Raw genomic sequence first — 24,722 nt, 5'->3', positions numbered from 1 at the left:
TACGATTGTGCCATAAATCTCATTAACGACTTCACGCTACCCAAGGGCAAATTGTACAATCTCTCCGGTCCCGAAAAGAAGGCCATGGAAGATTACATTCATGAAGCACTCGCTTTAGGCCACATCCGCCCCTCCTCATCTCCTGTCGGTGCTGGTTTCTTTTTTGTAGAAAAGAAAGACAAAACCCTTCGTCCCTGTATTGATTATCGGGAATTGAACCAAATCACCGTCAAGGACAAGTACTCACTACCCCTGATTAATACTGTTTTTGATTCGATCCAAGAAGCCAGTATTTTCTCCAAACTTGACCTACGTAACGCATACCATTTGGTCCGTATTCGTGAGGGGGACGAGTGGAAGACAGCCTTTAACACCCCACTCGGTCACTATGAGTACCAAGTAATGCCCTTTGGACTCACTAATGCCCCAGCCATAATTCAAAGGCTGGTTAACGACGTCTTACGAGATTTCCTCAACCGTTCTGTTTTTGTCTATCTAGACGATATTCTTATTTACTCCTGTGATCTCGCTCAACATAAACATCATGTCCGCCTCGTTCTTGAAAGACTCCTCAAAAATCAGCTATTCGTCAAAGCTGAAAAATGCGAATTCCATGTATCCTCGATTCCCTTTTTGGGATACATCATCGAAGCGGGCAGTATTCGACCCGATCCGGCCAAATTAGCAGCAGTCGCTAACTGGGAGGTGCCGGATTCACGAAAGAAATTACAACAATTTCTTGGTTTCGCAAACTTCTATAGGCGCTTCATCCGCAATTACAGTTCTATTGCCGCCCCTCTCACCCAACTCACTTCCGTTCTAAAGCCTTATACTTGGAACCCTGAAGCCGATGCTGCTTTCAAAAAGCTCAAAGAACTCTTCGTTTCCGCCCCCATACTCATTCAACCTGATGTCCATAGAGTGTGGATGCGTCAGATTCAGGCGTCGGGGGCTGTCCTGTCTCAAAGAGAAGCCACATCAGGGAAACTCAAACCCTGCGCATACTTCTCCCGGAAACTCAACCCCGCTGAACAAAATTACGATGTGGGCAATCGTGAATTACTGGCAATAAAACTGGCTTTGGAAGCGTGGCGACACTGGCTGGAGGGGGCTGAACATCCGTTTATAGTATGGACAGACCACAAAAACATACCTACGATCTGCCAAACGTCTCAACGCTTGCCAAGCCCGCTGGTGTCTGTTTTTCGACCGGTTTGAATTCATAATCACTTACCGTCATGGCAGCCGTAATGTAAAACCGGACGCTCTCTCCAGGAAGTACAATCACACTGATTCTGACTCTCAATCCACCATTGTTCCCCCCACTTGCATTGTAGGGAATCTCACCTGGGACATCGAATCTAAGGTCCTGCAGGCCCAAGGTGAGGAACCCGACCACCCTCCATGTCCACCTGGAACTCTCTATGTGCCTACGTCACTCAGGTCAGACGTCATAACTTGGGGTCACTCCTCTCGAATTGCGTGTCATGGGGGCATTCATAGGACACTCTCTCTAATTAAGAGACGTTTTTTTTGGCCATCCATGGAAGGGGACGTTCGTGAGTACGTGGCTGCTTGTACTACCTGCGCCCGTTCCAAGACCTCTAATTCACCTCCTGCTGGTCATCTGAACCCCCTATCTACTCCTAGCCGACCATGGTTCCATATAGCGGTCGACTTCGTCACCGGATTACCTCCGTCTCAGGGTCACACGGTCATCTTCACCATCATTGACCGTTTTTCCAAAGCCGCCCGTTTCATTCCCCTCGCACAACTACCCACTGCCACAGAGACTGCTGAAATACTAGTAGACCAAGTTTTTCGTCACCATGGAATACCCTCAGACATAGTTTCCGATCGGGGCCCACAATTCACTTCCCAGGTTTGGAAAGCATTCTGCAACTGTCTTGGTGCCACGGTCAGTCTAACCTCTGGCTACCATCCACAATCTAACGGTCAGGCGGAGAGGGCAAATCAGGAATTGGAGGCGGCACTCCGTTGCCTGACCGCTCAGAACAGCACGGATTGGTCCAAGTTTCTGGTTTGGGTGGAGTATGCTCACAACAATCATCCCTCCTCTGCTTCAGGTATGTCTCCCTTCGAGGCCTCCCTTGGGTACTCACCACCTCTGTTTCCGTCACAGGAACTCGATCTGGCAGTGCCCTCGGTCCAGCTCCATCTCCAGCGGTGCCAGCAGATTTGGCACCAGACCAGGGCGGCTCTCCTCCGCACCAAGGAGAGCAATTGCCAGATCGCAAATCGCCGCAGGGTGGTGGGACCCACCTACAATCCTGGTCAAAGGGTCTGGCTCTCGTCGAGGAACATTCCCATTCAGGCTACCTCCCGCAAACTGGCTCCCCGATTTATCGGACCCTACACCATTGACCGGATAATCAACCCCACCTGTGTCCGCCTCAAGTTGCCCTCGGCTCTCAAGGTACATCCCACGTTTCAAATTTCACAGATCAAGCCCGTTCACGAGAGCCCTCTGTGCCCGCCATCCACTTCCCCACCGCCCGCCCGGGTCGTTGATGGCGCTCCGGCATTCACGGTCAGTCGTATTTTGGACGTCCGGCGCCGTGGTCGTGGCTACCAGTTCTTGGTGGATTGGGAGGGATATGGTCCAGAGGAGCGTTCGTGGATCTCCCGTTCCATGATTCTGGACCATTCCCTCATCTCGGATTTCTATCGTGCCCACCCGGACCGGCGTCCTGGACCGCCCGGTGGCGGTCGTTGAGGGGGGGGTACTGTCATGGTCCCTCTGTCAGCCCCACCCCTCTCTGCTCTGCTCTGGAGGATTCCCAGCTGCTGCCACTCACCTCATTAGCCCTGCTGCCTTCTTAAGGAGATCCACAGCCAGTATTTGTCGCCAGTTCGTTGCTCCTCCATGGTGCTTGCCTAGTCTCTCATGTTTATGCCAAGAAATTTAATCCTGTTTAGTAATTTGTCTACGCCTCGCTTCCAGGACTCAATCATCACTAGTGCTACCTGGGATTTCCTCCGGAACCACCTGTTCTATCCACGCTCTCCTCACCTGCCGTTCATGCCCTCTCAGCCTCCGCAGAAGCCCTCCAGCCACGCTTCGCCTTCCTGCGTCCTACCTGCAGTCTCGAGCCGAAGACATCAGCTCTGGGAGATCACCTACAAGAACAAAATAAATCAAATTACTTACCTTATAACTCCCCTGTGTTCCTTCCGGGTTCCAGCATCTGGGTCTGTCTCAAAGCCTTGAACATCATGACAATTAGTCTGCATTTTATCAGTTGCAAGCAAGGTTGGTAGTTATTGTAAACATGCTAATGCTTCTGATGTAGCTAAAGCTCCTAATGTGGCTAACTGTTGTAGCCTCAGCTGCCCTGGGGCAGACTGACAGAGGCGTGGCTGCCAGTTCTCGCCTACGGTCCCTCTGACCATCACCAGGACATTCATGCACATTCACACTCCAGTTAACAAATACTTATTTATGCATCTTTTCAGCTGAAATTCACATAGTGCTTCACTATAGTAATAACACACAAAATTAAAGACAGTCATCATAAACTTATCAGACAGTAAAAAACAAAATTAGACCAACTAAAAGCTCTTCTAAATAAAAATGTCTTGAGCTGCCTTTTAAAACACTCAACAGTGTCAATCTGTCGTAATGGCAAAGAGACGAGGACCGACAGCTTGACAGACAAAGTCTCCTCTGTTTGTAGCGTTTTTTGGAATTTTGAAAGGTTTTTGGTTTGAAGAGCTCAGGGACCGGGTCGAAGAGTAGGGGATAAAAGGTCAGGAATGTATGCACTGCAGGAGCTTGCCCAAGCAAGGCTCTAAAATCTAGAAGTAAAATTTTAAAACCAACTATAAACTGAACTGAGGGCCAAAGTACAGAAGACCGTAAAGGAGTAATGTGCTGGTTTGTTGGCTTCTGTTAAAAGCGAGTTTCAAACGTTTTAAAGAGCTTTTTTTAAAACAGATAAAAAGCTAATAACCATATTCTAAATAAGAAAAAATAAAAACATGAATAGTCATCTCCAGGTCAGGTCTAGATAATGCAACCCCTTGCAATCGGACTAAGTGTGAACACCTGGCCCACTCCCTTATTGTGAAAGGGCCAATGTGCATATAAGTTCCGGGTCAGCGAGTGCACTTCCTGCCTGCTGCTTCCTGCTCCCGGCTTTTGTTGTTTCCTCATCAGGATGCCTGAAACCTTTCACACAACCACATTTGAAAACATCCATTGGGTTTATTGTAACTCAAACCCCAAAAAGACCTGCTCATCGGTCGGTTTATTTATTTTTTTTGTATTGTCTTGTTTCACCTTCATCCTCAATTGGATGGTGAGTTACCCAACAACATGATCCTGAGATCCTGATACTACCACCTTCAATAACGTCTCATCAGCTGTTGCAAACCTCTAAACTACATCCCCACAATTAGACTATTGGATGCAACTCAATAGGACTCAGACATGCACCCTCATTCCTTGTTTTGAATTGTTTAAATGTTTTGATTTGCTAATACAATTGATTGCATTTTACTTTCATCGCTGTCTTGTGTTTTCATTTTCAAATCTTGGGCTCCCTGAGACGCCTTATTCTGAGTATTTCAACTAGTACCTACCTAGCTAGGAGCCATGGTGTGTACCGTAATTTCCAGATTATAAGCCGCTACTTTTGTCACACGCTTTTAACCCACCGCCATATTCAATGATGCGGCTAATTTATGCATTTTTTTCTTTTGTGTCCCATGGAGGGTGCTCTGGGATGATGGGGTCTGGGGAGCCTTACTGAGGGCTGTCCGGTCTCTGTATGACCGGAGTAGGAGCTTGGTTCACATAGCCGGCAGTAAGTCAGACCTGTTCCCGGTCCACGTCAGGGCTGCCCTATATCACCAGTTCTGTTCATAGTTTTTATGGACAGAATTTCTAGGCGCAGCCAGGGGCCGGAGGGGATCTGGTTTGGGGACCACAGGATTTCCTCTCTGCATTTTGCAGATGATGTTTTCCTGTTGGCTTCATCGAGCCAGGACCTCCAGCGTGCATTGGAGCAGTTAGGGCCGAGTGTGAAGCGGCTGGGATGAGGGTCAGCACCGCTAAATCTGAGGCCATGGTTCTCGACCGGAGAAAGGTAGTTTGCCATCTCTCGGTGGGTGGAGTATCCCTGCCCCAGGTGGAGGAGTTTAAATATCTGGAGGTCTTGTTCACGAGTGAGGGAAGACCGGAGCGTGAGATTGACAGGTGGATCGTAGCAGCGTCCGTAGTTATGTGGTCCGTTGTGGTGAGAAGAGAGCTGAGCCGAAAAGCAAAGCTCTCAATTTACCGGTCGATCTTCGTTCCAATACTCACCTATGGTCATGAGCTATGGGTCATGACCGAAAGAACGAGGTCCCGAATACAAGCGGTTGAAATGAGCTTCCTACGTAGGGTGGCGGGGTGCTCCCTTAGAGATAGGGTGAGAAGCTCAGTCAACCGCGGAGAGCTCAGAGTAGAACCACTTCTCTTCCACATCGAAAGGAGCCAGTTGAGTTGGCTCGGGCATCTAGTCTGGATGCCTCCTGGGCCCCTCCCTTGAGAGGTGTTCCGGGCATGTCCCCCAAGTCTGGGCATCTCTGCTCAGTCTGCTGCCCCCGCGACCCAGTTCTGGATAAGTGGAGGAAGATGGATGGATGGATGGATTTTCACAGAAAACATTTGATAACACTGATTAAAGCACCAGAATTTGAAGTTGGAAAAATACCAGAAATAGTTACTGAGGGTCAAACGTGTGCTTAACACATCTGTTTACGTTAATTTGTTTACAGTACATATGAATAATTTAAACACAAGAAGTGTGTTTAAAGATGCTGAAATATTCAGTTCTTTCATTGTAAATCTGACTCCAGAGGAGTCGGTGCCTCACTAGCCATCAACCTCACAGCACGTCACTGATGTGGGCACATGCGGTTCATTGACAGGTGCGGCTTATGAATGTATGTACAAAATGTTTTATCCTTTTAAAATGTAATGTGTGCGGCTTATAATCAGGTGCACTCTGTAGTCCGGAAATTACGGTGAATGTTTTTTTTTTTTTAGTCCATTGTGTTCTACCCGGCTAATTGCCAAACGATGGAGTTCATGACACAATGTGGACTTAACTTTACAAAGTCTGTTTGGATTACAGGGGTAACAAACACTAAGGCTGATAATGAGGTTATTGACTGTTTGCGTAGTTACGGGTACCCAAGCCATGTGTTGTATGTAAGATCGCAGTTTACAGACAAAGGCTATGTTTCCAGATATCCAGAGACTGCTCTAAATCGGAGCGGCGCCATTCTCTTTCCAACTTACGGGTTTCTTGTTTAAGAGAACGAGTTTCAGCGTTAAACCACGGTGCTACTCGGTTTTGTCTAACGAACTTAGGTTTCAAGGGGGCAACAACATCGAGTGTACTCCTGAGGGCTTGTAAGGCATCATTAACAAAGTGGTCATTTATACTAGGACTGATGCTACGGGAGCTGGACTCAGAGTATTTTCTCAGAATATCACTAAGTACTGGCTGAACTGTATGTTTAAACTCAGACACAGAACGGTCAGTTAAGGTTCTTCTAAGCTGTTTCTTATTCACTGGGGCAGAAGGATGTTCCAGTGTAAACTGGAAGGTAATCATAAAGTGATCAGAAATGATGGGGTTAAGAGGAAGGACACTCAGCTGGCTGATCTCTATACCATGGGTTAGAACAAGGTCCAAGGTGTGCTTATGACAGTGAGTGGGTTCATTCACACTTTGGGTGAAACCAACATCATCTAATAAAGCTGCAAAAGCCTTTCTTAGACAGTCACATGAATTTTAAAATCCCATAATATTATAGTTTGATCAGAATCTAAGACAATAGTCGATAGGAAGTCGGAAAACTCAGTTAAAAATTCTGAATATGGGCCGGGGGGGGGGGGGGGGGGGGGGGGGGGGGGGCGATAAATAATTATGAGTAAAACAGGTTTTCGAGTTTTCCTGTTTGGGTGACTTAAAGACAATATGATGCTTTCAAATGACTTATAAGCATTTTTAACTTTAGGGCTGAGAAGTAAGCTAGACTGTGATATTACTGCCAAACCACCTCCTTTCCCTGAAATCCTGGATTTCTGATAGTTAGCATAAGTGTGTGTGTGTGTGGGGGGGTTGCTTTATTCAATCTAACATAGTCATCCTGTTGGAGCCAAGTTTCTGTTAAGGCTAAAAGACTAAGGCTGTTATCAATGATCAACTCATTGACCAAGAGGGACTTAGAGGAAATGGATCGAATGTTTAATAAACCGCATTTAATGACATAATTCTGCTTGTGAGAACTGCTGTCTGTCACTTTGAGGTTTCTATGACGCTTCTTTTTACTTGTCTTTCAGCACATAAGCTAAGGCTCGAACCTGCTTGACTTTCCCTGCATGGGTTTTGCACCAGCACTAACCCTAAGGGAGGCTCAGAGGAGCGTTTTACACTGCTGCTCTGCGCCCGGGTCTCATCTCTGGATTGTCAGGTTGACAGACTAAGGCTAGCAGAAATGTTTCTAGAAAGAAGAGCGGCACCGTCCCGAGTGGGATGGACGCCGTCTCTCCGCATGAGACCGGGCTTCCCCCAAAACGCGCTCCAGTTATCCACAAAACCAACGCCGTTTTCTGGGCACCATCTATAAAGCCAGCGGTTAAATGATGAAAAGTGGCTGTACATTTCATCAGCAAGAAACCCACTTAAATACTTAAAACTTGTTAAAAACAATTCCAAACGAAACTGCAAAAAAGTTAAAAAGTTGTCCCAAAAGAGACTAAAAACAATTAAAATCTTTATTGAAAATAGTTAAAAAGGCTTACCACACAACATCTCAAACCAAGTCATCCTCTAAAGTCATCCACCAAGCCCAAGCCCTGGTATTGCTTCAACTGTGGAGAGACGGTCATGTTTCTTCCACCTGCACCAACAGAGCCAATTCACTTCTGGTGCAACAGAAAAACATTGCTACGCCAAAAGCAACAAGCGTGGGAAACAAAGCATCAGTAAAATTGAAGCCAGCTTCTGTGGTGGGACACTGAGCAGCTGTTTTCCCAAGAGTCCCAAAGAACCTCTGCAGCTACAAGCGGCTTGATCGGGACAAAAACAACTTGAGAAGTTAAAATAAACAATCATTTATACAACTGTCTTCTTGATTCTGGGTCTCAAGTCACAACAATACCACATTCCTTACGTAAAGCCCACCTCTCAGATCATACCATCAAACCAGTCCCAGATTTACTGGAAATCGAAGGTGCAAACGGGCAAGCCGTGCCCTACCTAGGGTTCATTGAACTGAACCTGACATTTCCAGCATTCCAGTCCAATGTGTGGAAAGACTTTGAATTAATCAAAGTCATGTGACCATCCAGTGTGCTAGAATGTTCTAAGAATGTTGCCTTTAGATTCTTTGGATGTAGAAAAACAACAGTGGGCTGAACTTTAGGAAACTAAAATGTTAATGGATTTGACATTCATTCTAGTTTACTTGTTTGTTTGGACCCCTTTTTTCATTTACACTTGATGATTCTGAAGAAATCCAAGAATCTGGAAAACTTCACCTGCACTGTTCAATAGCAGGTATTTATTTCTCTGTGAGTCACATTGGTGGAAGTTTTGGATAAAGATGTCCTGGATCCATTTTATACATTTTAGGTCATTGAATCGAATCCAATCAGATTGTTCAGAACTGCCAATCATGAATCAAATCGTCAACCACAAATTATGAAATAAATAGAATTGTTATTAACCCTTGTGCTATCTTAGATGACCACCCCCCCCTTACATTGACGTGTTCTCCCTACCATGACAAAGGTGAATAAAAGGGTAAAGATTTCATGCAATCCATGGACACCAGTGAAGATCACAAATCATTGAAGAAAAAAGGTTCAGAGCACTGTCTAGTGGGTCTAGATGACCCAACTCCCAACACTAAAGTGCCTAGGATAGCACAAGGGTAAAAATGAATTGTTACATCCCTAATATCGAGTCACAAGACATCGATGCAATGCACCTCCAGATCATTTTGGATCCACAAGCAGATAATGGTCCATAAAAGAACAGCGAGTATGCAACCTATTAGGTGTAAAAGTCTATGTTCTTTAAAAAGTAATAAGAGAAAAATATTAAAGGAATGATGAAACTGAATAACAAATACAGATGAGCTAAAGTAGGCTAGCTGGCAGCTGGCTGTAGTGGCACTTGCAAGCAAAAGAAAAAAAAAAGTTATGATCAGAATATCCAGCTTTATTTCTTTTTCTGAATTTTTTTTTTAATTTTTACTAATATATGGCAGGAGTTATTCCCCGTAAATGTTGTGTCATTATTCAATTTTATTGCTATTGATAAACTGCACAATCTCTTGCTTATGACATCACTGCTGCAACATGAAGGTTGGTGGTGATTTTATGTCAATATGAGAGCAATGATCTACGTTTACATTTTTTCAAAGTACACACTACTTTATGTATGAGCATACGTTTCTTTTTGATGGTTATCTTACCCCATAAAGATAGACCATAATAATATTGAAGGGGGGCAATAGTTCCTGAATCATCCTCAACATTGTTGCTACCACAGAAACATTTAAGTGGTATTGAACTTTTTGAGACGAAAAGACAAAAAAAGAATTTTTGAAGAGTGCCTTCTTCATTTATATTTAACTTAGAGCTGAGGCGCACGGTCTTGGATGCTCACTGTGTGGATCTAGCAGCCTCACCTGTAGTCTCCCTTGTTGTTGTTGACTCTGTCAGCAGGGCAGTAGGTGGCAGAGGTCTCTGCTACAACGATCTCCAAAAGCTTGGAGGTGTTTCCACGTGAACTTGTGACCACACACTCCCAGCTGCCTGCAGCATTCACATCAATGTTGGAGAGGATGAGCTCGCTGGGGAAGAAAAGAGACATGGGTGTCTAACAGAGCAACATCAAATTATTTTTCCAATTACTTAAAGTATGTTTTCTTTGTCCTACGTTACACTATGGTTAGAGAAATGAGCAGAGGAATGTTTTTTAACCGTTTCTTGATTCAATAATGGATTCTTTTGGAAGACTTGACTTGGCTGTCAACTAAGCCCCAGACAAGTTTAAGAAGAAAGATTACGCAGAAAAGCTGTTTTGGTGTGTGCCAAAAATGATGCTTACCCTGCCTTCATCTAAGCCCGTTCTTCCTCAAAGAAGTTTGATTGCATTAAGGAAAGTAGGACAGAATAACAATTTTACAATTTAATCAATGATTTGTATTTCTTTGAAAAAAAACACAAAATTGTTCTTATAATACTTTCTTTAGAATGACTGCAGACTGCCTAATTTCAGAATGCAAATAAAATACTTAGTATTATTTAGCTACTTTGATATATCACTCTGGTTATTTATTTGATTCAAAGACCCCTAAAGCTGCATCTTTTGATTAAATAAACACACTCCATGAAATGAAAACAGTAAACCAGCAGTAAAATGACCAACAGACATTCTCACATTCTGTATCTTAGATGGTAAGAAAACTGTGAAACACTTTCCTGGATCAGTGGCTCTAGCATTCAAGAGCTTTTTGGAGAAACAACTACAGCCAGGATGAAGAGGGTAAAGTACTTTGGTAGGAGGCTGACTATACCAAAGCATGTTAAGGATAAGTTCAATTGGAAAAGAAAGGCCACAAGCATCACAGACGACTGAACCCCCGAGACGATCAAGCTCACACAAGTCGGCTTTTAAAACCCTCTGAAGTGGATTCTCCACAAAGGTAAAAGTCATGGCCGGGAGAAGAACGGCTGTTCTGTGAAGGTCTCCCAAAAACCAACCCATTTCAATGGTACCTCTAATGACAGTCAGAGGACATGAAACTCAGACATTGAGAAGAACTTGATCCTAATGGACAGATGGCTTTGCCTAGATTATTGCCTGTGAGCAACTTCTGAAAATGAATGAAATGAGTTGTGATTTCATGGTCCGTATTCCAGTAGAGTGCTTTTTTCTGATTGCTTCTCTAAAAGGCTCTAAATCAGATTTGAATGTCTGACAGACATGATGACATTCTGAGCCACAAAAGCAGTGTGTGTTTTTGAGTGGCTGCTTGCAAACACACACACAATCTCATCTAAGATGCAAGCATCTCTGTTTTTTCCCCTCAGTTTTTCTGCCACTCATTTAATGATCTGGACAGATGGATTTGTGTAAAGCTCTGACATAAAAATTACAGCTTTCTTTGCACGGGCCCTCTCTATCGATCAAATCTCTTACGTTCAGACACTCTGTGTTAACACACGCAGTTTAGGAAAAGCATCTCTGACTCGGTTTCCTGTACTGGATGTGTGTCATTAATAATAATTCACAGTCTTTCTATCACTCAAACTCTTTCAGTCTCTCTCGCTCCATCCACTCTTTGAAACAACATTCATCCTTCCAGGAGGAAAGCAGCAGCTTTTAAAGTGTGAATGGCTTTCAATTGAAGCCTTCTGCTCCTTCACTCCTGCTAACAGTCTGCCTCTGCAGTAAAGCAGCAATACTGTATAAAAGTTGTAAAAGATATATAATAAAGTCATCATACCATAAACATATGCTAGCCATGCTCCCTTTCTATCGTGCTCCCTTTATTTACAGGATGTTTCTTGCACATCGGACTGGTATGTGTAGAAACTTTGGGGAAATCTGTGCTAAAGCGGTTACTTTTGCTACAACCCACCCTTTAAGAGCAACCATGACATTAAAGCAGCGCATATTCAAAATAAATTGTGTCCATTTGACTTGATGTTTGTAGATAATGCAACTAAGCCATCACATTTACCGTCTGTACCGTTACAGTCTGCTGAAGGTACAGTTACATCATTGCCATCTGTCTGAAAGCTGTGGAATGCAGTCGAGCCTTTACTCCCTTTAAACTATCAGAGGCTCTGCAATTATTTCAGAATTGAAGTTAGTTTCTGAGTAGTTACGTTGCCAATACTTAGCTGCTTTATCTCCACTACACTGTGAAAGCAGTTTGGTAAAGTAAAAGTTAAAAATTCTCGCATTCAGAAGAAATCTATTAGACAGGGGCTCATATGAGCCGCACACTGATCACTGACCTACATCCACAGTAACACTGAACCATTGTGAAGCAGCTCCCACAGGACTAATTAGGAACATTTATGCTTGTGTGCATATATTCAACAATTAGTTTGCATAATCCTGCCTATTAGACTGTAAACCTCCAATCTGTCTCTGCGACCCAGCAAATGTTCCAAAGTAGTGCCATTTGAATGGAAGCTTGATGCAGTTATTTCAGAACACGCCTCAGAGTGACGAGCACCGTTAAGTGCATTTTGAGCTGAACAGTTGCATACTTTGAGGCCACATCATGTGAAGTTTGCCCTCCACAGCATAAATCAGCGTTTGACATAATGAACAGAGCACTCTTCTGTACCAGCATCCATCACAAGATTTTTGTCTTAATCCACTCTATCCATTACTTGACACAGCTCATTATGTGTGCTGCTAATAAATTATGCCTCACTTCATCATAGTAAAAGTTCAGTGTAACTGACACTTTTCTTTCTCAACAGAGATTAAAAGTGGCAAATGTTTAAGTGCTGAGCCTGGAGGTAAAACTCCACAGCATATGTGTTTTAATCCAATTTGGCTTGTACACAGATGGATTTAAGGCAGGAGTGGTTCAAACAGGAAAACAAAGACATGGATTTTAGGAGAAAGGTTTGTATGTACTGGCAAAAACAGGTAGAAAGGAGAGAAGAAGGGGATGTCTTCCTTCTTCCTTTGCCTTTGGTAAAACTAAAACATTTCCAACAGAGGATGTTCATTTCGTGCAAGATTAGCCTGATTAAAAATGAAGAGGATTAAGAAAGATACATCCAAAGCAGTAGCTATAGCTACAAGGCTGTAAAATATTTGATCAATGATGCATGAATTACTGTCTGGTCCCACCTCTATCTGTAGCATGGCTAATGATACTTTAGCCTAACACCATTACTCAGCAGGCAGTTATTTCATATTGCAGGATTTTCAGTCCTTTAGAGCTCGGCTGCCTTTCTGCTTCTCACCGTGAGCACCATCAACAGAGAACCTCATCAGCGTGTCAATAAATGAAAGAGACATCTGACGACATAGAAGTCGGCAGAAATGGATCACAATGATCGTTTTTCATAATAACCTTTTCCTCCTTCAACAAGCTAAAGACCATATCTACGTGATTTCCTCCCTGACCCAGGACTGCCTGCCAGGGAAAGGCCAAATTTAGCTGCGAGAAAAGATGATGACATTTTGGCCTCAACTCAAAGAAGGTCACCTCACTGAGGTTTTGTCACTTCTGCTCACACGCTTGCAAAACTCTGCAGCAAATCCAGATGGAGGCTTTAAGCCATGAGCTAAATCCTGTGTGTTCAGACTTTTCCCTCTGATGGGCCGAAGAGGCCAAGGCTGACTGACTCAGAGGACGCTTCCCAAGGTGAACATGGATAGTAATGAATATGTGGTCCACTGTGAAAAAAAAGGCATTGACAGCAGTTATCAACGCATAGGCATGTTTTTATTCTGTTTAGTCTTTTTTTCTTTTTTAAACTGCTGGTTGGTCTGGTGAAGCAGAAGTGCAAGTATTCCCAACACGGATCTCTCAGCATTGCAATTTAAGAAACAGCACAGGGTAAAAGGTTGTGCACAGCAGATTATTTTTGTTGGACCCTGCTATGTTATACAGTCATCAGCTCTGAAAATGATGGTTGCTCTTAACAGGTTTTCAGCAAGATGCAGACAGCGCCAAATAAAAGGCATGACCCAGATAAGTTCCACCTGAGGGAGGAAACTGCATTATTTGTATGTACAAGTGGTAAGGGAATGAGTGATTGAAAGAGGGAGTATAATCAGACAGAGTGTGAAGACTTTCATTGGGAGACTGAGCTGGAAAAGCAAAGTTCTGGAGGATTTGTTTTGATTAGTAGCTGCGATGAAGGCAGTGGAGCTTGTAGTTGAAGGACGTGACACAGTGCAGGTTGGACTATGACATCACCACAGCCCATTCAACAGATGCTTTTGTTGAACAGCATTGTCCTCACAGTGAAAGAGTTTGGATGCAAAGCAGCAAAGAAGGCGTTTTTGATTAAAGGAAGTTCCTATTTGTTCATTTTTATTTTGTAATTTTCCATTATATACATTTCTACATGTTTGAATTGTCAACTAGACTAGCTAAAAAAAAAGGTTCTAGCCACTGTCAGTATTGATTGATTTTGGCAACAAATATAAAGACTAAACTGCAGCTACTATGCAAACATTCATGTTTATCATCAAATGTTCCAAAATAGAATTTCACTGTCATTTTACTGCATAATCTTTTCCTATTAAAGCTCATTTATTTTTCAGAAGCCTGACTGAAAAAGACAGTTTCAGGTCGTAATTTTCAACTATTTTAAATAAATTTGTTTTTCTTTAATCATATCAGATAAGGATTAATGACACTTTTCTATTTTTTTATTATTTACTTTTGTAGTTAGTTTTGGAATTTTATCTTGTGAGTTTTATTTCTTCATTTTGTTATCAACAAACATTTTACAGGTTGAAGATTTTTTGTGTTTTGTTCTGTGAGAAGCTGGGGAACTGTTCTGGGTACACATTGAGTTGTCAAGTATTGAACATTGGTTTTCTTATGATATTTGGGCTATATCCTTCAAATCCAATTGGACATAAAGAAAATAACTTGTGAGGATTGTTCCCTTTGTTTTTTTGTTTTCTTAGTTCTTGTAATGTTCTGTTTTCAGGCTTGTTTTTGTCTTGTCAGAGTCTGGTTTCCTTTGCTAACCACGTCTTCATTCCAGTAATCACCCTAAGTGAATTATAATAACTGCTTTTCAGTTCTTCATTGTCAGGTCATCCATTACATCCTTTTCTGTCTCCCTTTGTTCTTGTTTTTGTCATCTATGTTTATTCATTCAATGCTTACGTTTTCGCCACCAAGCCTCGTCTCCTGCAGTTTGGATCATTCGGCACCAGTTTCTGACAGATTCTATCATGAAGTAAAAATAACCCTCAAAGTACAGAACCATGTCACCTTAGAGATGAAAACGTTTTTTTTAACATTAACATTTTTTTGGCATGGATCAAAACTAATTCATTAGGTTCTCCTCAGCCGTCTTTCACATCTGCATATTTGTCTTCCACTTCTTTTCAGAATTTTGTATTTACATCAGTATATTTTAGGGGCTGCACGGTGGCGCAGTGGTTAGCGCACTTGCCTCACAGCAAGAAGGCCTCCAGTTCAAGTCCCGGCTGGGGGACATGAAAAACTACACCAATGGGGGACCTTTCTGTATGGAGTTTGCATGTTCTCCCCATGTATGCGTGGGTTCTCTCCGGGGTCTCCAGCTTCCTCCCACCATTCAAAAACATGCTTCATAGGTTAATTGGCAACTCTAAATTGTCCCTAGGTGTGAGTGTGAGAGTGAATGGGTGTGTGTTTGTGGACATTCTACCCTGCGACAGACTGGCGACCAGTTCAGGGTGCCCCTGCCTTCGCCCACAAGTGACCTGGATAGGCTCCAGCAGCCCCATGACCCCGAAAGGGAAAAACGGTTAAGAGAATGAATGAATATTTTAGGGCTGTCAACATTAACGCGTTAACGTACTTAAAAAAAAAACTTAATTAATAACTTAATAGTTTTTAATTCTAATTAATAACATTGTTATAACCGCAGACTTTCCCCTCTGAATGTTAGGTGGAGCAGGGTGTGATAAGGGCGGTGTTCAGGTCAGTGCAAGAGCGAGTGAAAGACGAGTGGTGTGCTCAGCGGCAAATTTCTTTTGTAAAAAACACGGTCAGCTGTGGATAAAACCAGGGTGTGCTCATGTTGAAATGACGGACTGTCTTTTCATCGCAGCACAACTGCCTCAAATACCACCTTGGAGCAAAGCCCCATTTGCTCCAACCACGACGAGCCACACTCGTCAAGAGATGTTGGGTTAGCGCAGCCGTGGCAATGCTGTCAACAAATCCACAAATGAAGTTAGACAATAATAATAATAATAATAATAATGGATTGGATTTATCTGCGCTTTTCAAGACACCCAAAGCGCTTACATTGTGTCCATTATTCATTCACTCCTCATTCAGACTTGGTGACGGTAAGCTATGGTTGTAGCCACAGCTGCCCTGGGGCAGACTGACAGAGGCGTGGCTGCCAGTTCACGCCTACGGCCCCTCTGACCATCACCGGGATCATTCATACACATCCACACACCAGTGGAGCCACACTGGAGGCAAGGAGGGTGAAGTGTCTTGCCCAAGGACACATTGACATTTTGGCTGGTGGGAGCGGGGATCGAACCGCCAACCCTTCGATCATTGGACGACTTCGACAATGAACTCACTACATGGATAGTAACTGACTGTAGACCAATAAAAACCATTGAAAACCAGGGGCTTCAAAAGAATCATGCAGGTCTCCACAGGTTTGCCCAAGTAGCTGGTTGAAAGAAGAGTAAGTGAAAAGAGTAACTGGAGGAATATTACACAAACGAACGGTTATGTTGATCTGAAGTGCACAGGCAAAATGTTTGTTTCTTATGGATATAGTTTAGCATATTTGTTTTCTTGGAATAATCCTGCCTCAAAAGTCTTTACAGTTACTTTATACATGTAAACATTTGAGACAAGAACATTGAAGGAAACATTTTCTGTCAGGCTTTTTTTTTGTTAAAAAAAACTGCATATTGGAATATAACATGCATAAAATGTATCAAGTTAAATATTAATATTAATGACGATTAATCACAACCCAAACGTGTGATTAATCTGACAGGTTTTTTAAATAGATTGACAGTTTGGGATTTTGTATTTAATCCATTCTGGCTTGCCTAAAAAACAGAGGCCTCTAATTCAGTTATTAATGTCACAGCAGGACAGAAATCATTTTGAGTAGTGACTCAAAGGTAAATAAATACCCTAACGTTAATAAATAAATCAATGTTTGGGATGTACAGTATATGGGGATGAAATCATCAGATTGAGCTGTTGCTAGTTAAAGTACACAACACACAAAAGCTTTGCTCCAGAAAACGTGGATCTGCCAAAACTCCATAAATCCATTTCTGTTAGACAACCGAGCTCTGACCTGGGACATTCTTCCTCATCTGAACTCTTGCAACATTGCAACATTGAGTGCATCTGAACACACACCAGAGCCTATAACATCCTCTGTCAAAAACCACAACAGTCACTTTATCACCATAGTTACGAGCCAGCATCTGTCCTTTCTACAAGGAATTCTGCTTGTGCTTGGCCGGGGTTTGGGGAGGGGTCGGTGTTGGATGGCTGGCCTGCGGGTGGAGCTGCAGATTTCTCTTAGGTGCTGGAGTCTAGCCAGGCCAATTCTGTTGCATCTTTTCAGATCCTTATCAAGGGCGCCAGTAACAAAAGCTACATACAGTTGGTATGTATGACTGAGAGGACAGGAAGGATGCCTGCGTGTGCATGTGTATTGTTCTGTGTGTCTTTGACTCCTGCATGGACGGCTGAGCACAGAGAAGTGGGCCGGACAGTGCTGTGCTGTGGCTGCACTACTTTAATTCACTGTGAAATGTGACCTTTACACAGCAGAAAAGTTTTTTCCTGTTTCCTGTCTTTGTTCAGAGCCTTATGTGTGTCGATGCAACAGGCCAGCAGTTGCTTAATCAGCACCGACCCCCCCCCCCCCCCCCTCTGCTTTTTTTTTCTCTGTGTACCTGGTTACCAAGCAGCAGTCATGAAGTAGGGTCTCCTCCACATAGACATCCCAGCTCTCCTGCGTGCTCACGATGTGGCCATTATGATGCCATTGCAGCTCCACTGATGGGTCCAGATAGGAGGCAGTGCACTGCAGAGGGAGCCGGTCTCCACGGAACACAAGCTGCCTTTGGGAAGGGATCAACTGGAAGAGGGGTAATTCCAAGGGACTATCTGCAAGACAGGATTAAAAAGTAAGTTGGTTTTTAAACCTACAGTTTCTTTTTTCAGAGGTGGGAAAGCATAGGATGCCACTGTTAGAACAAGCCCCGTCAGAGTTTCATGTAAGGATACAACGCCGCTTGCCTGAATTTGAACTCCCTTGTCAGTGGTGTTAGCATCAACAAATGCAGCCTCAGGACCAGACTCGTTTCAACATACATAAGGAACACCGACAAACAGAAATAATCTGGAACAAACTTTCAAGGTCACACTCCCCCTTGTCGTTCACACATGTTGCTGAGCAAGACAAACAGCAAAAATGATAATGCTTTGGGGCCTGGAGCCATCTCCTAATCCTCTGTGAATCCTAAACGGAAGCTTCCCGCTTCCACACTAACAGGATTACAAACCTATTGGACATAAAGTCAACAAGTCCCTCTGCAGTTATGAAGACCTGTGGACAGAAGAAGGAAGTCCTATATTTTTATTTATGTGTATTTATGCACAAAAGCAGACATTTTGGGGGCAGATTACAGAACTTCTTCACCCTTCTGGTGCTCTTAGAGATCGATGAAGAATTGTGAGACTGTTCACGTTCATGAGCTTAGAGTTCAACTGCATTCTGACTGTATACAGAGGAAAATACCAATATAATCATTGACGTAATGTATGGAGTTGGTATGTTTTCCATAACCATTGACTGTATAACTAGAACTAGACAGAGTGACCCCTCCCCCCTGACGTTTTCCATACAGGAAGTACCCGCTGGCTCCAGGAAGCTATAATCCCATTGATTTCTATAGAGAAACAAACAGCTGATAGTCATTTTATTTATCAGAATGACCATTCTTGATCTTTTTTTAACTTGTTCTTGATAATCCTTATTTTTCATGAACATTTTTCTTTATTGCAAATTATTCAAGATACAAACTGACTGATTAGATGACTCAATAAAAGTGGGTAGGACCCGCACCCCCGCATTCAGCATTCCAAATGTTTGACAGATTTTGTAGCCTGCTTTTAACTAGAAGGGATGTGGCCTTCCAACAAGCTCACTTCTGTATGGCGAAAGTTGTTGCCATAAAAATCATGACTTGAACCGATTCAGACCAATCACAGCTTACTGATGTGGTCTAATACCAATATTTTGGGGCCTGTTTTGCGCAAAAAACGTCGACTGAAATGACTTAATTTGGTTGGAGCCAGATGTAAGGCATTTTCTATGGATGATGTCACACTGACTGAGTCCAGTTCTCTTATACAGTCAATGTCATTAAGTCATGAAATAACCTGAACAGGCAAATGTGATGAGCAAATGTCCCGTAAAAATTACCCATCGCCCATACCCATGAACTGATCTTTTTTTTTTTTAAGGTGACTAGTACAACACATTTTAAACAGAACATGAACATTACTCAAACATTCTGTTTGTTCTAATCAAAGCCTGGAAAAAGAAGCTACACACATGCATTTTGCTCAAAGGTTGTGGTGCCGGCCACTCTGTGGCAACAGCAAACGTCAGCATTCAGGTTTCTCACTGCCACAGGCCAGAGTTAGACAACCAAAAACAAAAATACTAAAATGTTAGTGATGGGCAAACTCAAACTATCCACAACCCACAACGTTTCACCTGAAAAGGATGAAGTTAGCCACACAGCCGTCAGAAGAACACTGGGAAAGGAAATAGGAGTGCAGACAAAACAGATTTAAAATCTTTTTTCCTTAGGGAAATAAATAAATCATGCCTCAGTGCGTCCCTTTACCTGCTAATAAATGGTCAGCAGACTTGAACTGAAAGAATTAAGTGTACATAAGATTGCCTTCTCTGAAAGTGAGTCAAGCAGTAAATGGATTCAAAAGGCTAAATTCTTGAATCCTTTTTCTTTGATTGTTCATCCCTTTTTATTGATCACATCAGCTGTTGTTCACTGAAATCCTTTCCCCTTTGATGCAGTCATCATTTCTTTCTTGCAGCTGCTGCTGGTCAGATCATCATGTCAATTGTTTCCTTTGAATTCAAATCCTTCTACTGTTTTATGGTTATCGTTTATGAACCATCACTTAGTCTGTGTTGCAACAATGACCAAACATGATGGTGTTGCTGAGAAGATTATTCATCAATTACATTGACAGTTACTTTAGTACAGTTGTTATTTTTGAATTTCCTACCATTTCTTTAAAAGGTTTCAACTTTGCTTCAAGTCGCTCTCCTGCGATCAGGTTCTTCCCAAAGTAATACTTGTGGACAGAAGGATCTTACCACCTCGGTTGGAGACTTTGGGCTTCAAGCCGCCGCTCAGGACAACTAGAACCACATCAGCTTCGAGGTGATCCCTACAACATTCCCCACCTTTTCCTCTGTCTGGGGTAGTGGACTTTGAGAAGACTTACCCTCCTGTGAACCCGTGGTTGTTCAACAGTATTTAATGCTACTGTTTCAGCATGTGGGAGGAATCTACGGCAGCACCTGCTGCTGTTCTTTGAATAATAATAAAATATTCGCCTGGTATCCCAGAAAGAGTCACTGCAAAGCTCTGAATTTAATTTAAATGAAGAATGAAAGTTGTCAAGCTGCAACAAACATGTTATTGTGATTCAACAAAAGCTGAATATTCCCAAACCTTTCTCTCAGTTACTTGTAGCCCCTTTCATAATTGAAGAGGAGCATAGCTGAACTTCAAAGCCTCACATGTCATGTCATGTAAATTAGATATGCTTTTGATAAATTAACTCCATGAGCACAGACTAAAAGGCAGACCTGAATGTGAAATTCCACATTAATGACATGATACCTATAAAGTTCTGTTGCACTACTGTGTCATCATTCCATAAAAAACATAGAAATCAAAGGCAGTCTCTAAACATCATGTTAGCTCTTTCATTTCATGTCTGGGCTGTTGATCTCCTGCGGCCCTGTTAGAGAAACCGCAGGCGGTTGCTCGATGAGCAAAACAGATGCATCTAACCTCAACACAGGAAGCACCTGGTTCATCCAGGAAGTAACACATGCTCCACGTCTCCTCTCATTCACAGGCAACACCTGTATCATCGGGAGGACAAAGGTCACTGCTGGACGGTTTGCCGCCAACATCTGTTACCCAGCAAACTGATACTGCAAGGGAATGCAGCAAATGCACTAAATCCATAAGAAGAGTTTGGATTTTACACAGAATGCGAGTTTGGATTCATAGATATGTGAACGGTCCTTTTTACTTTCCTTTAAAAACATGCAGTCATGTTCGAACAGCCACCACGTAACAGTCAGTAATATGGCTGTCAAAACACCACTGAGAACAGCCACAAGGTGGAGTTGTACTGTGAAGCGTTATATTGAGGCTAATATGCCAAATGCAGGGAGCCCAAAATGTTATCACCGTAATCCTATAACGGATGCTGTAGGGTCTGAAAGGAGAGCTCTTTGTCCCTTCACTGGATTCCACTTTCCGCTCATTGTCCGTGGACTGAGCAGAATCACCCTGTAATTGCTTTGGATTGTTTTGTGGAAATGAAAACCACATCCAGTAAGGATTACAAGGAATAACTCCAGAATGTCTGTGGCTCAGAGATTGGATGGGGCTCTCTACAAATGCAAAAAGGCACAGTGCAGGGAAGGACAAGTAAATGTGTGTGCAATCTGTGTCGCATCATGAACAAAGCACGTCTTTGTTTACTGTGCATCCACCTCATCAACACTCACACAGAGAGCTATAGCATGATTCAGACATAAGAAAACATAAGAAGAGGGTTTCTTCACCAACACAAGATTTCCCAGAGGCCCACAGCCCTGAAATGAAATGGAAAAAAGAGAGGACGATGGCTGAGGGATGTCTTGAAGGAGACTACCAGAATACTGTTCAAATAAGTAAAACCCGACGGATTAACTGTCAGAGGTCAGAGCTCTGTCTCCCCCTCTGGTAAACGGCGGGAACCATCTCCAGAGTTCTGAATGCATCTCATCTCCCAGCAACCCCAGCCCACAGTTTCTGGATGCCGCACCTGCCTTTGATTTGCAATCATTCACAGTATACTGAATCACTGTACTGAGTCTCACTCATTGCGAAGAATTGGTTGGGCGTTTGCTGATGTTGTGGTGACCTGAAGCTGAGAGTAAAAGTTTGCACGTCAAGAATAGCATTTGCTGCATCTTTGGCTGCTAATCCATTCTTGGCCTCCAGGATTAAAACCCTGATTTAGCTTTGTGGACTTTTAGCTGAGCTTATAAACCTGCTGCATTTTGAGAACAGCTTTTAGTCTGTATGAGAAAAAATTAATCAATATGATTCTCTCACTATTGGTTCACCCCACAGCCTTAAACCTTACGGTTGGAAACAGGCTGTCTGCGGGTTAAAATTGGCAAACCGGTACGGGGAACACAGGTGGCCCACAGGAAATGTAAAGATCGTAGACCACTTGGTGAACCCATAGAGCACGTGTCAAACTCAAGGCCCGCAGACCAAATGTGGCCCGCCATGTCATTTTATGATGCCAGCGAGAGCATTCATTCATTCATTCATTCATTCATTCATCTTCTGCAGTTTATCCCTTTCGGGGTCACAGGGCTGCTGGAGCCTATCCCGGCCACTTGTGGGTGAAGGCAGAGGACACCCAGGACAGGTCGCCGGTCTGTCGCAGGGCCACAATCACACACCCATTCACACTCACAACTATGGAGAATTTACAGTTGCCAATTAACCTATGAAGCGTGTTTTTGGATGGTGGGAGGAAGACAGAGTCCCCGGAGAAAACCCACACATGCACGACGAAAACATGCAAACTCCACACATAAAGGTCCCCCATTGATGTTCTGGTTCTGGTCCCCCAGCCGGGACTTGAACCAGGGGCCTTCTTGCTGACCACTGCGCTACCGTGCAGCCCGCGAGAGCATAAAAGTTTTTCATTTCTTAGAATAAACAATAAAAATTGGTGTGTATTTATTCATGTCTAGGGGGAATTGGACTTGAAACATCGGATTGGGCAACTATACATTAGGACTTAAACACTGTCCATATAACCTAACCTGACAGAATCCAATTTAAAAGGATTTATGCTAAAGCAACAAGAAAACATGAGTTTTCTATGCAACTGTAATTGTCACTTTAAAAAGTTAAAATAAATGAATAATGAGTTATTTAACATTAAGGATTAGTTATAATTATTATTAATTTATTATTATATTATTAATAGTTGTTTATTTTTCATTACATTTAGTTACATGTATAAGTTATATCTAGCCCTTTGAGGACAACCACTATGCTGATGTGGCCCTCAGTGAAAATGAGTTTGACACCCCTGCTGTAGAATGAAAATGTCCAAGCACTTTTTCTTTCTAGGAGCAGGCTACGGCTGACAGGTCATAGTGAACAATTATACAACATATAAAGGTAAATAAGGGTAAAGTGGGTGAGATTCAGGATGTCCTATGGATTTTTTATTTTTTTTAAACTCCCAAGCGCTGCGCGTTGCACAAGGGGACTTTTAGTACAGAGACTCTGAAGTACAAATCACACCAACGAATCATTCGATGCAAAAACATAAAGATGAGAACGACAGTTAAATAAGCAAAACAACTAGTAAAAATAATGTTTTTAGCAAAAAACAATGCCAAACACATGAAATGAAACAACAATAAAACATTTCAGAAAACAAAATAATGTCCAGAAATTTAAATGAAATGTTAAAAAAATGAAACGAAACGAAAGAAGAGAGCAGAAAAGGCTGTTAGGTACTATGAGACATCACTGATTGGATGAAGATGTTTGTTCATCATTTCAACCTAAAGTTATTTGGCATGAAGCGACACTGGATCTACTCAGTACAAATACTCAAACTCATAAAGTATGTGAATGATGAAGACCCATTTGAAAAAAAAAAAAAAGTCAAAATCAAACATCCTTTTTTTTTTTCAAGCTTTTCCAACAGCTGAGCAAACAGATCAGAGATAAAGGACTCTTGTGTTGGACAGATTTTCTGTTACAATAGGCAGTTATGAATTTTCTGACACGAGGTGTATATTTGTATGAACCCCTTTTGGTTTTGAGGCTAAACTTTACTTATTTTAACTATGTTTGTATACATTTCTTGTTGGAAACAGACGGAAAAGAAAAAGGGAGAAGTAGAGAGGTGGATGTTAGAGATGGGAGGCAAGGGTACCAAGGAATGGGGAGAAAAAAAAGTGGTTTAAGAAGTGGAACAGTTAGAAACACTTTAACATTTCATTCTGATGTCTGGAAAGTACTTTGTATGTATACATGTGTATAACAAGTTTAATGTACTTTAACTTGTTTCACCAAGTTTTAGAGTGGATTATAAATTCCAGGAGACATTTTGGCCAGAACGTGTTCATTGATTAAATAGTCAATTAAAAGAATCTGTTTATTCTGCACCAGGAAACCATGTGGAAAGATTAAAAGTATTTGGACCCTTACCACAGGTGAGCTGCTGTCCCTGTAGAAGGTGGAACGCCAGCCCACGAAGGCGAGTGGGGAAAACGCAGACTGTGTCGTTGCCGATTCTCACAGAGTTGCTTTGAGCCCAAGTGAGCAGCCACTTCATGTGACAGTCACAGAACAGAGTCTCAGTGCTGAAGTGTCTGTTACAGGAAAAGAACACATTCATAACGGGGCGCTAATGTTCCTCAGTTCGCTAATCCGACCGTTTCTATTAGCAGGTCCTTGATGGGAGTAACAGCTGCGATTTGTGTCACTTCAACAACAGAAGTTTAAAACAACAATATTTCAGAGGAGTCACTGGTGACACGTGGACATATTTGTCTACAACTGTAACTGAAAGGCTACGTTCACACTGCAGGGCTTAATGCTCAATTC

The 24,722-nt window shown here is 42.6% G+C and overlaps 1 protein-coding gene across 1 annotated transcript in view; it reads right to left on the bottom strand.

The window, feature by feature from the left end:
• Window positions 1–24,722, bottom strand: part of LOC101156843 (adhesion G protein-coupled receptor A3) — a 207,733-nt gene that overhangs the window by 136,631 nt on the left and 46,380 nt on the right. Inside the window, exons 6-8 of the mRNA XM_023963140.1 lie at window positions 24,324–24,487; window positions 17,697–17,910; window positions 9,718–9,882 (exon numbers count right to left, since the gene is read on the bottom strand). Coding sequence (XP_023818908.1) covers window positions 9,718–9,882; window positions 17,697–17,910; window positions 24,324–24,487 — 543 coding nt within the window. The remainder of the gene's footprint in view (window positions 1–9,717; window positions 9,883–17,696; window positions 17,911–24,323; window positions 24,488–24,722) is intronic.

Source organism: Oryzias latipes, chromosome 15 (assembly GCF_002234675.1).
Source record: "Oryzias latipes chromosome 15, ASM223467v1".
Classification (NCBI taxonomy): Eukaryota; Metazoa; Chordata; class Actinopteri; order Beloniformes; family Adrianichthyidae; genus Oryzias; species Oryzias latipes.
The sequence above is the reverse complement of the archived record's forward strand: the minus strand, read 5'-3'. Positions and strand labels throughout refer to the sequence as shown.